The following is a 14,268-nucleotide window of genomic DNA, read 5'->3' as shown; positions in this document are numbered from 1 at the left end:
ATGAAATAAAGACTTTGGCAACGCTCGCGACAGTGATGTACAAATGCGCGCCTTTGCATTCCGCCGCCACCCGCCTGTTTTCTTCTTGTATTGTGGACGCGGTCCTCTTTCCAACACGCGCGCCGTGTGTAAGGAAGGCCGATCGGAACGCCGTAGCCGGCAGCTTCAGGCCAGCGGCTGAAGTTGTCACTCATTTCAAGGATGTACTTTAAATAGAGGAAGAGGCCTACCACGTCTAGGTGGGTGTGTCAAAATGACCACCAGGTAGCGAAATGCAGGATGAGAGTTAGATGAGTCTTCATTTGGCGGCTTACTCTAGCAGACTACCAAGCGAGGCACAAACGGGTCCACTGGAGAACACGGGCGCTACAGCAGTGGCAAACGCACCGCTGTTTGGTGAAGAACGGTGTAGCTTTGATGCTGCAATAGCAACTCTTGTGAAGGGAGTGAACAGCAGCGCGATGTAAGGCGTTCGGAATGAAAAGACTAAGTAACGTCACCGGAAGGCCGCTACAGAGTGACCTGGGCCCGTACGTGCGAGGCAGGAGCTGCACACGGAGGAAACGGGGATGAGCACGCAGAAACCGTTTGCTGCTCTGGGTTTTGGAGCTACGCGCGCGTCACACATTCTTGGTCTACAGTACGTGATAAATGCCTATGGATTTAACATGACAAAAAGCATCGGTAGCCTCGCTATCGGTGCCTTTCATGTGGTTGATAAATGTGGTGAACTCAGTGATGTAAGCTAGTTAACGTAGTTCGCGGTCGACGTATTTCAAGGAGATTGTATGGAGGACAAACGCCAGGGACATGAGTCCTTTTCATGAGGTAATATAGTAAGCCTTAAAAAAATGTTCAAGGACGGGCTAGGTGATGTGCACACGGCACCCAGCAATAGAATGTTTGCAGGAAACGATGTGGTTGCTACTCGGAGTCAATGTGATGCAGGATCCATGGCCACGCTGCCGACATTCACCATGATGCCAGTTGGCACATTAGTCTTCAGAAGTGTTCGCGGAACAGCATCTGCGACATCTCGTTTGCAACCATTACAGGGTATAAGCTTCGGCAGGCCACAAAATTGCTGATTACAAGCTCTCGGTTGTGTAAAGGTATATGGATGTAAGAGCGCGGCCCAGTGAGCTGTAAATACACGTGAGGAATTCACAAGCTTTAGCAATTGCGTAATGTTGCACTGAGTTGTGAGTGATGGGAAGCCTTTCACCGCCCTTAAGTGAGAATGACAAGCAAAAAATAGCAACAATAAGATGTAGCGGCCAAGAAAAAGAAATTCGGAAGGCGCTGACAACCAGACCGTAGCATTTAAGCAGTTGGAAGAACTACCAGAGGTGACGGTAGTTATCTTCCGGAGTTACACTCACGGAGAGGATGGAAATAAAGCAGGAATTCGGCGTGTCTCCTGTAATAAATCTGCAAATTCTGGCCTGTGTTGCGCATCCAGAAGACAACCGCCCATTATCTTAGGCAATATAGTCGCTGTCTGGTGTCCCGGTCGATGTGGGTCAGGAAGCTGCAAAGGAGAGCGGACTGATTGATCTTAGCTACCATGAAAAACCATCGAAATGTGAACCACAGTCCAATGTTTACAGTGCGGGAACGAAGGCCGTTCAAGGCGATGGAAGCAGAATTCACCGAACGAAGCTTCGGTTCCTACGTCATGGAACTGCGATGATCCTTCGTGGCCTTCAGCACGCTGCCGGCTGAAAATCTCTATGACAAAAAACAGGTACCCGGGTTGAAGAAGTGAGGTCACGTGTCGCTCTAGTGACTTCGCCGCGCGTTCCCCGACGAGCTAATGTTGAACTGCGCTTGCAGGCTTGGTGCTGAAAGGTGGGGTGATACCAGCATATTGGAGAACAGCGAGGGTTGGACAAGCGGTTGACGCTCGGGGAAGGGGAATGGTGGTGACGACATGGGGGTGGTTAGCCCTGGCCATGTTAGGGTGTTCGCAGTGCGTACCGATGCGACGATCAGGTCGAGCAGGGCTTCTATCCCGGATATGGTGGATGTATGATGTTGAAGAGGGCGCAGCGACCAAGCAAGATGAAATACCGCAGGAAAGGCAACGTCGTGAACCTGAAAGGCAAGCTCGGCGAGGCAAGAGAGGATCAAGTCCGCTACAACAGCTGAAATCAGGCGGTTGGGCACCAGCAAAAGCTGCACCAAGAACTCCATCAGGGTGCGGGACTGGGTTCAACGTAGCTGCTTCTCAGAAGCTGCTGCCTACTGACGAGCAGATGGCAGGGTCGACAATTGACAAGCTCTTCTCTTGTGAGCAGGCATTCGAAGTGTGGGCTCGAGGATGCCGTAGCACTGCCAGAAAATTCTTATTGGGTCGGAAGTGCGGTGTATTGCCTAAGTATCCAGCTATGATGCCCGCCGCGTCTTGATCCACGTAAAGAAACAGGTCGCAAATTATTTGGTGAAAATGTGACTTCTCTGAGGTGACGTAGTAAAAATGGAAGATGGATTCCACCTAGGCCAGTACACCTGCCGATATTTGTTCCATAAAGTGGAAGGTGCCACAGGGTGGCTGCGAGGCCCGTTTGCGCGAGGCGGCATCAGGTGGTAGGTCTGATGAGGAAGGTAGTTTGCTGGGGTCAGTCATCTCTTAGAATGGAGTCCTTTTTTACTACTACCACGCTTGGATGAGCAGCGCTCGAAGAGCAACTCAAATGTTAAATAGCGGTATATCATGTTCGTAAAAAGCAAAATAATTACTCTAGCTGCAAATTTCTCAAAACTAATTCAACCTTCCGAGTTAACCAAACTTATCCTCTCACGTCTTCTGAACAGCAGCGGTAAAAAAAAACTCCTTTCCCAAGAAGCAAGACGGTCTGTGAGTGATGGCTCATGTGTTTTGGTAATTCGCAGGATTTCTATTCATACGCTACTTCAAAAATGGCATTACAAAACAGCACGATGTTTTGCAGCACATCTTGATCTACTGAAAGACGAACTCCCTATTAGCTGCCGCGGTTAGCGCAAAAAAGAAATATTCTCTCGCCCAGACAATTCTGTTTCAGTGTCTTGTGATGCTGTTGCATTGTCTTCGACTGTTGCATCGGCGAAAATTATCGATTTATTGTTTGAAGTGGTGGATCGTGCGTTCTTTTCCCTGGAATCGGCCCCATGCGATTTCATGCTCGCGAATGTAAAGAAATGGCTGAAAGTTTTCACCAGATGAAGAGGCTGTCTACATTGTGTCTACTTTAAGAGCCTCGCTACAGTCTTGTTTTTCAGGTAATCAAAAACCAGGGCATCTCTGTACGAAGAGTGTTGCCCGCGAGAAGGGCGGTTTAAAAAATCAAATATTTGTTTCATAAAACAACATATCTTCAATTCCATGTTGCTATAGTTGTCGACGGACTGTCATTGCGTGGAGAAAAATATGGTGTGCTATTTTTTTTTTTCCAGATTTGGGCCCAAATCTGGTTATTCGACGAAAAATTGTCAGTTGTGGTTTTAGAGGGAAACTTTTTCGAACTGAAATATTTTATTATTAATGCTCATTTTTGCACATTGTATGAGGCTTTCTATTTATGCCTATTTACGCCTTTCTAATACGCCAAATGAGCGCTCTAATAACGGCAGAAATATTCTTCTGTTAATTTAAGCCCTCATTCTGGACTGCGCCGGATCCGGATAATTGCTGAACTATTATTCCAAGATAAAGAGATCAATGCCAAGGTCAACACACTACATTGGAGCATGACACAATTATAGGTCTCACCTGTAGTTAAAATTAACCAATAGAATGTATTTTATTTCGTTTGGAAAACGCTTTCATTCTTCAAAATGAACCGCGTCATTAGCAACGAGCTAAAAGTTGAAAGTACCACTCACTTTCAAGCATACCAGCGGATCTCAATGCGGAGAAGGGCGTTTTGGACGCTGTCAAATTAAATTTTCTATGTAGATATAAGGTGCTACCCGTTTTCCAGTGGGTGCGAGAATCTACTGAAGCCGGGGTTTTGTCAACGCGGGTTCTCTCCACTTGCAGGATCACAAGCAAAGCATTGGAAGTGGACTCCGAGGTGAAGCCTATCCAGCTGGACGACCTAGAAGTGCTGGCCACACTTGGCGTCGGAGGATTTGGTCGCGTTGAACTGGTGAGGATAAGGACAAATGAGCGGCCGCTCTCGTAACAAGCAGGCTCGCTAACATCGACACAGCTCTCCTCTTCGTTTGCGCTGAGTGCTAGTACATTGTGCCTGTGGAAACTCTTGTTATACCAGCCAGAAAAAGGAAACATATTACATCATGCGCGCTTGATGTAATATGTTTCCTTTTTCGTACATGCATAAAGTGCAGCGTTCGGTGCCGAAGGGTGCCCGCAGGTGCTTAGATGAGTGCACTAGGCTCTAGGTATGGTGCTCTCTGCTATCATTCTCGGCATTCGTAGAGCAAAATGGGCTGATGAAAATCGGCAGTTAGCAAAAGGACTCTTTTGCAGAATTAAAGGTAGTATTTCATACATAAGTTGTTACTTTAAAACGACATACGTGACTAATCACTCATTACGCTGTTTGACTTATAAACCAGACGTTTTTGTTAGGCGCTCTTGCGGGCCCGATACTTTGAAACCTCTGCCTTCCACTGGAGGCCACAATGTGCAGATGGGAGGTATGGTCGCCGAGATACGGGCGTTTGTTTACAGCCGTTCCCGATATGAAATTACTGTCTCTCTTACTGACGGCGCTTCCTATTAGGCGCGCGAATAATGAATGCGTCATGCCGTCCCGGAAACTGCTGCCGCTGTAAGCGCTCGCCTCCTTGTTAGCTGCTGTTGTATACACTGATGTGCACGCCCCCAGTGGCTTTAAGGAAGCAAGACTCTCTGGTTTTGAGAAAAGAATGAAACCTCTTGTGTTTACTCGGTTGTGTCATTTCCTTTCAAAGCTCTCATTAATAATAGTATAGTGACGTAAATAGTTTAACTAACCGGTACTTTTTTCTAGCAGCGGATTTCACATCCTCGTCTGTGGCTAGCTTTTATTTCTCCTTGCCATGACTCAGCTTTTAATTTTTTTTTGTGCTAAGCCAAGCCAATGAGTGAAAATTGAAGTTGTCGATTCCGAACGCGCAACATGTTTTTACGGCACAGCGCCGCTTACGGGACCCGCCGTCAGCTCAGCTTCACTCTCTTTCAAAGACAGCTGTGATGAGGCCTGAGTGATTCCAAAAGGCGCACGGACTTGCAGCTAGTACATGGCTGAGATGACAGATAAGAATCGATAGATGGAGTTCAGCAAAGCAAAAGCTTTCGCTCGCACTTCCTGCTTTCCGCGTCGCGCAGCTTCAATATGAAGAAGGAAATAGTGAAAGGTACGGTTGGCACGGCGGTCCCACATCTATCACCGGTGTTACAGATATGCTGTGGTGGTAGGGGAGATTAGAGAAGCTGAAAATTGTTCGAGAGGACACACAGGAAAGTCCTTGTGGCGGCCTTGGCTAGAATAATACCGATCCACGTGAGACCAAACAGGATATCGATGTCAAATGAATACTGTATGTGCCCACAAAAGGGGCAGGCAGCAGGGAGAGTAGGTAATGCCCACAACTTCTACGTTTCCTGGTGATAGTTCGCCCATAGTAACCAGCTAGAACCTGAACAACAATTACTCGTGCGGACGTAGGGCTGCGAAACAGGGACGGATATTGTCACTTCACAAGAAAAAGCACAGCGCGCTTAGGTCAGACGTTGACCTCGAACAGCTATTGAAGCTGCCTAATAAGTTCGTTTCTGAAGCACAAAGTGAGTTCTAAGCGTGCAAGTGTAAAATAAACCCTCTGAATAGTCTCGACTACCAGCTTTCTCTGCTCATTAACCTTCCTTACTTTCTGTGCTTGTGAAACAGAAGGCATATTGCCATGCTGCTCGAGCAGTCATTGCCTTCCTCCGAAACTATGCGCGTTGTGCTAACGCACGTAGGGTAACCTCCTTTTTTTCGAGGCGTCCATACAGTAATCAGCCCTTTGGGTTTCACCTTTGCTTTTTTCGCTTTGAGTGCAGAGTCGTCCACTCTTAGAGCGAACATGCAAACAAATAGTCGCACTATTCAAAGCGCCATTGCGCCCGATCCAGCCATGTACTGAAGTGGCAGACCATGCGAAGCGCCCCCTCCAGGACCACCTGTCCCTGCTCTACTTAGCTTCCTTATGTGGCACAATGGGACTTAATGGAGAACCACCTCTTCGCGTCCTAGAAGCGGATGACTCTATTTTGGCTAGTATGTCAGTATGTTGCTGGGTGTCGCCCTCGCATTCTTGTTTCACAGACTGCATAGCTGTTCGGGGAAGCTAGCCTGTGCACATCTCTGCTTGTCGCTGCCAATTTTAGCTTGCTCCAATGAAAACAGCGGCTTCCTTGATCGCCTTCAAGGCTTCCTGAGTGAGGTCGTCCGTCGCGTCAACACCTGCTTGTAAGTCTTGTACCTCAGCAGACCGATAAATTCGATTCCTTTGGATTACTGCAACGTGAGTACGTCGTCAGTAAGCAGTCCACCAGCATGCGCCCGTTCGAATGCGTCTTCCCATGGCGGCACGCAAATTCTTTTTTTGAGAATATTGGCCGATGCACTTGCCTGTCTTTAAGCTAATGTGATTTGCAATAGAACTGGGAGTTGAGCTCCGCGGGGCAAGGTGGGTTCAATACAGCATTGTGACTACATTATACATTTTATTATAATATACTATGTTATATATAATTTAATATATTAAAGCATTATGACTACATTATAGCAACTGGTAGGTTAACCTGTTAACCCTTCTCTAAATTCCTCCAGGTCATGTTTTGCATTAAAGTTATGATTGTTTCTATATTATAGCCGCAATTATTATACCTAACTACTTTATTATAACACTTTTCATTCTCGCTTTGCAACAAGCTTGTGTCTGTAACATAGTTTGTGTAAGACTCCATACCATAGCCAATCTTTATGTTGGGTACGTGCCATTTTTCATAAGGCCAACAGCCACAAGCTGGTGACAAATATGGTAGCGGTCGCGGACTCTACTGCGAATGATTCGTAAGGCGTGCTGACGCGACTTTCAATACGACAGCCGGCGCTGAACCCGCTGGTCGCCACACATCAAAATTGCCAGAGGTAGCTGAGCCTGCTGACACTCAGTGTCAAAAGCTGTCTGTTGATGCCGGCTTCATGTTTCCAGTATGGTTCCCACCATCTGTGAGCCATCATACAACGAAAAGCAATGCGTTTAGGCTTGTACGTGCTCTCGATGACGACGCAGCCTATCGCGAATCTTTTCACTCTGTAGTTGGATGGCTAAAGCAGAATCTCACAGCGCATCATATGTACGGATCAATCTTCAGCTTCATACATTGTTCACGGCGATGACGACGCTATATTGACGTAGGAGGTTGGTTCCGAAAGACCACATTTCTAGCTCCTTAGGCCGTGAGACCAGAAACTGCCACGCCTAAATATCTCATTTCAGCGTACATTTACCTGCTTCTGGTCAATAACGGAGATGTGTGTAGCCCAATGGAAACGAAACTGCTCCTTGATTGGGAATAACTGTTGCAACCCACAGGTGCAGTACGTCCACGACCGCAGCCGAACGTTCGCCCTCAAGTGCTTGACCAAGAAGCACATCGTGGAGACGCAGCAACAGGAGCACGTACTGAGCGAGAAAGCGCTCATGATGGGCTGCAGGCACCCGTTCATCTGCCGCATGTACAAGACGTTCCGGGACGAGAAGTACGTGTACATGCTCATGGAGGCATGCCTCGGGGGTGAGGTCTGGTCACTCCTCAGAGACAGGTGAGGACCACAGGCTTAGGTGAAAGTTTCAAGATTTTTTTTGTTGTCCAATAGAAATAAGGCCTTCGAGAAGTAATTGAACCTCAACTCTATTGAAGGCGCTCGAGCTCGCATTTCAAGGCACTGCAAAAGTTTCTCTAAATCAAAATATGTTGTCGCTTCAATAGAGAAAATATTCTATATATAGTGCAACTCCTCACATATTATTTTTATAGTATTTTATATCCTGTACATTCATCGAGGCGGCTGTACCACTCAAAGCTGCAGAAATATGCACGCAATGACATCAAATAAACATACCATTAAATTCAAAAAATGTAGCGGGAACAATAGAATAAAAGTACAGCTATCATAGGAAATTATTAATTTATTGTTTTCTACTAGCGCGTTTGTTTACTTCCACGAAGGTTACAAATGTTTATTTGTTTCTGTGCACGAACGAAAAAATCTTGTGCTCGTCGTTTGTTTGCTCAGAGTCGCGAAACGGGGCTTTACATTTTCTTTGTAGCCCAAGATGCGCCGAGATTGGCCTTGAACGTTTGCAGACAGCACGACAGTTTTCCTGTTGTTCGAGGCTTTTCCAGTATCCTGTCTGGTTTATCTAGATGTTTCTGCGCCAAATTTATATTCAGCCCTGCCGCATGCAGCGGGGAGTCCTGCCATCGCCGTCGCTAAGCAGCTTAGTCTTTTGCGGGCGCACCACAGCCCAATAAAAAGTTGATTTCAGCGATATTGTGCCTGTCTTCTCTTCTATTTTTACGACCTGGTCCCTACAATGTGACATTTGGTGGAGGTGCTGATACCATGTGACATTTGATGGAGGTGCTGGATCTTGTGAACGTGGAAAAACCCCGAAGATGGCTAACGAAGAGAAACCCCTCCTCGTCTTCTTGAGGCCACTGAGAGTGCCCCATCTTCCAAAGGAGTGCCAGTGAAGGTACGGAAAACCTAGTGGACTTCTTTGACCGCATGTCAAAATTCAACTCTTGGAATGACTCAGCAAAACTGAGCTAAGATTACTTCGCACTTCAGTGACCTGCGAAAATCTATTTTGAAAACCATGAGAGTTCTTAAAACCATTGGGATACCTTCAAGCAGGAGCTTGGCTAACCATTCCCCAGTGTACTCAGAAAAGAAAAAGCGCTGGTACGCTCTCAAATCAAGGCTTCAGCTCCCCAATGATCTGGTCCTGGCATACGTTCAGCAAACGAAGCGCCTGTTCCGCGGTGCCGTCCCTAGTACGACCAAATTGGACAAAGGGAAATTTTTGATGCGAGGCGTTAAACAGTCGCGTTTTGCTGGCCTCATCAGAGATCCGCCAAAAACCGTGACCGAATTTGAAATAGAAGCATTCCCCATTGAGAGGACTATTGTGTGCCCGCACGCGTCAATACAATCGACCTCTTGAGGCAGTGTACACATGCCCCTACAACGGTTTCTGTGCATGCGGAGATAACCTGAGGGACATTATCCGTGAGGTGGTCCAAAAACTGCCCCGGTTACTGCGTCATCACAACAGCCCTAAGAAACGGCGCTTGGTGCAGGGCTTGGTGCAATACTAACACCGACGACCGCTCCTCAGGAAACACCGACCGTAACCTATTCCGTCGCATTACATCGCACTGCACTGCGACCTGATCCTGCCTGATCCTGACAGGATGCTCTTGAACTCCGCAACTTGTTCCTGCCTTCCAAGCCTACAAATGACCCTCAATTCCCAGGAAGTGCGATGCTGTAGGACTGCGAACAGCCACCCACGATGGTTCCACTGCTATGAGGCCGGCCACATACTACGCCACCACCCGTGCGGAAGCGTCGGTCTGCGTGGCTTCGCCATCGACGCCTCCCTACCCCGTCCTGACGAACGACCACAGCACATCGACGACTACCTGCGCAGAGCACAGGGCAGAGTGCGCGCCGCCAGTTAGCCAATTCCGCGCCATATCGCCCTTCAGCGCACGCTTCACGTTACTGAACGCAGTTAAGTAAGAGTAATGTCCCCTAGCCCTCTTAAGAGAAACTAAAGGCAGTAACGTTTGCACGTGAGGTTGCTACTTGGTAAACTTACAGAGATCCTTCGCCGCCGACGGCGAACGACGACGCTGCAACATTTACATCGCCGCTACGCCCGACGACAACATCGCCGACAAAGCGACTAGATTCAAAGCAAAAACCGTCGCCCAGCGAAGTGATAGCGGTGCGCACCGGCCGTGACCTCAACACACGAAGAGGCCGAGATTAGACACCAAGACCCACGCGTAATTTCGAGGGCGCCAACAAGCGACCTTGACGTTGCTGTAGATGGTTGCGCAGTCACTGCCCTAGTAGACAGCTGAGCTGATTGTTCAGTCATCAGTGGACCGTTTGCATCCCAGCTCAGAAAAGTAATAACCGCCTGGGATGGCCATCTGATTCGCACCGCTGGTAGTAACCTCATACTCCACCGGGGCGATGCACTGCAAAAGGAACCGTAAATAGACGTACTTACCCTACGACCTTTGTGGTCCTAGAGCTGTGTTCGCCCGAAGTGATTTTGGGCATTGACTTTTTGAATGAACATTACCGCGAGTTCGGCGCATATCGTGTTGCTCTTAGCGTCTTCAACGAAATATTGAGCGTACTGCCCCCATCAAACTTCGTAGTCTTGTGGGTAGCGGAGATACCGAAACTGCCGAATGGCTTGTCGAGGAAATCGCCCTTTTGCTACTGGATCGAGTACTGGCCATCGCAAGAACCATCGCCCATTTCCCGAATGGACAAACGCAGGTCCTGGTAACAAACGTGACTGGAAAACACCGGCTACATCAACAAAGACACTACGATTAGTTGCAACATCCGTGACGTGTTCGCCCTCCCCGACCAACCGCCAGAAGCTGCATCTCACTAAGGTGCTCCGCCAACGTTAGAAATGAACCAAGCACTAGCCCGAAGCAGGCAAGGCCAAATACGCACGCTTCTTGAATGCTACAGTGAGTGCTTTTATTCAGCATCTAAGATGAGTGAAACTCGGTTGACCAAGCATAGCATGATCACGGATGAACACGCCTGACCGCTTCGTCAGAGGCCCTACCCCGTATCACCGCGGGAACGCCAGAGCATCCGCGATGAAGTTGAGGAAATGTTTCGTCATCAAGCCATCAGAGCCGTTGGATGGCACCAGTCGTTTTAGGGAAGAAAGACGGCACGCTTCCCTTCTGCGTCGATTACCACTGCTTGAACAACTTAGCGAAGAAGGATGTTTACCTACTCCCTCGCAATGAAGACACTCTAGGTCGCCTCTACATTGCTAAGTATTTCGCGTCGATAGACTTGAACAGTGGATGGGAAATTAAGATCGGCGAAAGAGACTGCGAGAAGCCAGCGTAATCACACTATACTGCCTCTTCGAGTTAAATGTAATGCCCTTCGACCTCTGCTTCGCACTACAGCTACGTTCCAGCAAGTAATGGATAGTGTACTGGCTAGTCGATGGTGCAGATTTGTCTGGTATACTTAGACGACGTCATTGTCGTCTCTTCGAACTTGCAAGGCCTCCTCAAAAGGCTTCGGAAAGAGCTCGACGTAATCACGTCGTGAGGGCTAACGTTGAAAGTATCGAAGTGTCACTTCGCCTACGAGGAGGTGTTTCGGGGTCATATCGTGAACCAGGAGGGAGTTCGCAAAGGCCCACAGAAAACAGCTGCGATTTATCAGTTTTCGCAACCTGCCCAATTAGCACACATTACGTGGCCCACCTGGGGCCCGTATGGGCAAGTTCACCTTGGGCAACCACGATAACACCCATGGGGCCCCCTTTAGGGATCAAGCGGGCAAGTCCAATTTGGGCTTGCCCCTGCTTTTTCCATCTGGGTATCATATAGGCGTAGAAAGGGCTAACTGAGTACATATTCCCACGTCTGGTCCTCAAGGGTCCCGCTCGGGGAATGTTAGGGCCGATGCAAAGAAAATTTGGGCTTTGTGTGGAAAAAGCCTATGCTAATCTAATTGCGGCTGTCCACTCAAAAGCGCAATAGATCCCGCATTGGCCGCGGCAGGGCTAAATACGGGTACGCCCGCGAATTGCCTACATGGGAACCTTGAGGGGTTCTCGAGGGAAAGTCCAACTGAAATGTAGACTTCATGCAGAAAATTTTTAGGCTGCCCCAAATGGGGCTACCCACCAAAAACCTAGATAATTTCCGCATGGCCTGGAGCGGGGCAGGAAAGGGCTCCTTCCCGCTTCTGCCCGCACTGGTCTCTTGCGGGGCACTTTAGGGCACAACCGAAGCAAATATGGGGCTAAAGCGAATAGTAGACGGGCTAGCCCAAATGGGGCTGCCCACTCAAAAACTGAACAGGTCCTGCATGGTTAGCATCCGGGCTTAAAAGCTGACATGCCTCCACACCGCCCACATAGGTATTTCTTGTGTTAACTGTGGGCAAATGCAATATATATTCGTATTCTATGCGGCAAACATAAGATAAGCCCAATTGAGGCTGCCCATGAAAGGCCGCAGTGGGCCCCAAATTGGCCGTAGGCGGGCTTACTGCTCTGAAACATCTTCACTCTATATTTCAGGCATCATGATCATCATCATCAGCCTGATTATACCCACTGCAGGGCGAAGGCCTCTCCCATATTTCTCCACTTAACCCGGTTCTGTGCTAGCTGCATCCACTTGACCCCTGCGAACTTCTTAATCTCATCCGCCCACCTAACTTTCTGCCGCCCCCTGCTACGCTTTCCTTCCCTTGGAATCCAGTTTGTTACCCTCAGCGACCATCGGTTATCCTCTCTTCGCACTACATGTCCTGCCCATGTCCATTTCTTCTTCTTAATTTCCACTAGAATGTCGTTAACTTGAGTTATTTCTCTGTCCCGCTCTGCACGCTTTCTATCTCTTAATGTTACCCCTACCATTTTTCGTTCCATAGCCCTCTGGGTTGTCCTCAACTTAAGTAGAACTCTCTTGGTTAGCCTCCACTTTTCAGCCCCATAGGTGAGTACAGGCAAGATGCAACTGTTGTATACTTTCCTCTCGAGCGATACCGGTAAGCTGCTAGTCATAATCTGCGAGTGCTTGCCAAATGCGCTCCATCCCAATCTTATTCTTCTTGTTATTTCCTTTTCCTGGTCCGGATCTGCGGTTACTACCTGTCCTAAGTAGACATATTCGCCTACTACCTCCAGTATTTCGCTACCTAATGTAAACTGCTGTTCCTTCCCGAGGCTGTTGAACATTACGTTAGTCTTCTGCATATTGATTTTCAAGCCTACCTTTCTACTGTTTCTGTCTAGGTCATCAATCATTATTTGCAGTTCATCCCCCGAGTTGCTTAGCAAGGCAATGTCATCAGCAAATCGCAGATTACTGAGGTATTCTCCATCTACCCTTATCCCTAACTGCTCCCATTCCAATTCTCTGAATACTTCCTCTAAACAAGCTGTGAATAGTACTGGGGAGATTGTGTCTCCTTGCCTAACACCTTTCTTTATGAGAATTTTGTTGCTTTCTTTATGTAGAACTATGGTTGCTGTGTAGCCACTATATATCTCTTCCAGCAATTTCACGTACGGCTCGCCTACCTCCTGATTTCGCAATGCCTGCATCACCGCCGAGGTTTCAACTGAGTCAAATGCTTTTTCGTAATCAATGAATGCTATGTATAAGGGCTGGTTATATTCCGAGCATTTTTCTATCACCTGATTGATGGTATGGATATGATCGATAGTAGAGTACCGTTTCCGAAACCCTGCTTGATCCTTTGCTTGATTGCAGTCTAAGGTTGTCCTGATTCTATTAGCGATTACCTTAGTAAATACCTTATACGTAACAGACAGTAAGCTGATTGGTCTGTAATTTTTAAGGTCCTTAGAGTCCCCTTTCTTGTGAATGTGGATAATGTTTGCATTCTTCCATGCTTCCGGTACCTTCGATGACACCAGGCACTGCGTATACAGGGTGGCCAGCTTTTCTAGCACGATATCCCCCCCGTCCTTCAGCAAATCTGTAGTTATCTGATCCTCTCCAGTTGATTTCCCCCTTTTCATAGTTTCTGGTGCTTTCTTGACCTCGTCCTTCGTCACTGGTGGAACGTCTGACTGTTTTTCCCCACCGCCAATCTCATTACGGTCCTGACTATTTTGTGTACTGTAGAGATCTGTATAGAACTCCTCGGCTACTTTGACTATCTTGTCCATATTAGTGATGACGTTGCCCGCCTTCTCCCTTATCGCATACATCTGGCTTTTGCCTACGCCCAATTTCTTCTTTACCGCTTTAAGGCTTCCCCCGTTCTTTACAGCATGCTCAATTTTCTCCATGTTATACTCCCTTACATCGGCCACCTTGCGTGTATTGATTAGCTATGATATCTCGGCCAATTCGATCTGGTCTGTTCGATTGGAAGCTTTTATACTCTGCCCTTTCTTAATCAAACCTTTCGTCTCCTTAGACAGCTTACCGGTATCCTCTCTAAC

At 47.8% G+C, this 14,268-nt stretch overlaps 1 protein-coding gene across 1 annotated transcript in view; it reads left to right on the top strand.

Moving 5' to 3' along the window:
• LOC146171570 (cGMP-dependent protein kinase, isozyme 1-like) overlaps positions 1 to 14,268 on the top strand; it is a 317,967-nt gene that overhangs the window by 261,343 nt on the left and 42,356 nt on the right. Inside the window, exons 10-11 of the mRNA XM_084586427.1 lie at positions 4,025 to 4,133; positions 7,579 to 7,808. Of these exons, the coding sequence (XP_084442553.1) occupies positions 4,025 to 4,133; positions 7,579 to 7,808 (339 nt within the window). The remainder of the gene's footprint in view (positions 1 to 4,024; positions 4,134 to 7,578; positions 7,809 to 14,268) is intronic.

This window comes from Amblyomma maculatum, unplaced genomic scaffold (genome assembly GCF_055883805.1).
Source record: "Amblyomma maculatum isolate TAMU_Amacu unplaced genomic scaffold, ASM5588380v1 scaffold_19, whole genome shotgun sequence".
NCBI lineage: Eukaryota > Metazoa > Arthropoda > Arachnida > Ixodida > Ixodidae > Amblyomma > Amblyomma maculatum.
The sequence above is the reverse complement of the archived record's forward strand: the minus strand, read 5'-3'. Positions and strand labels throughout refer to the sequence as shown.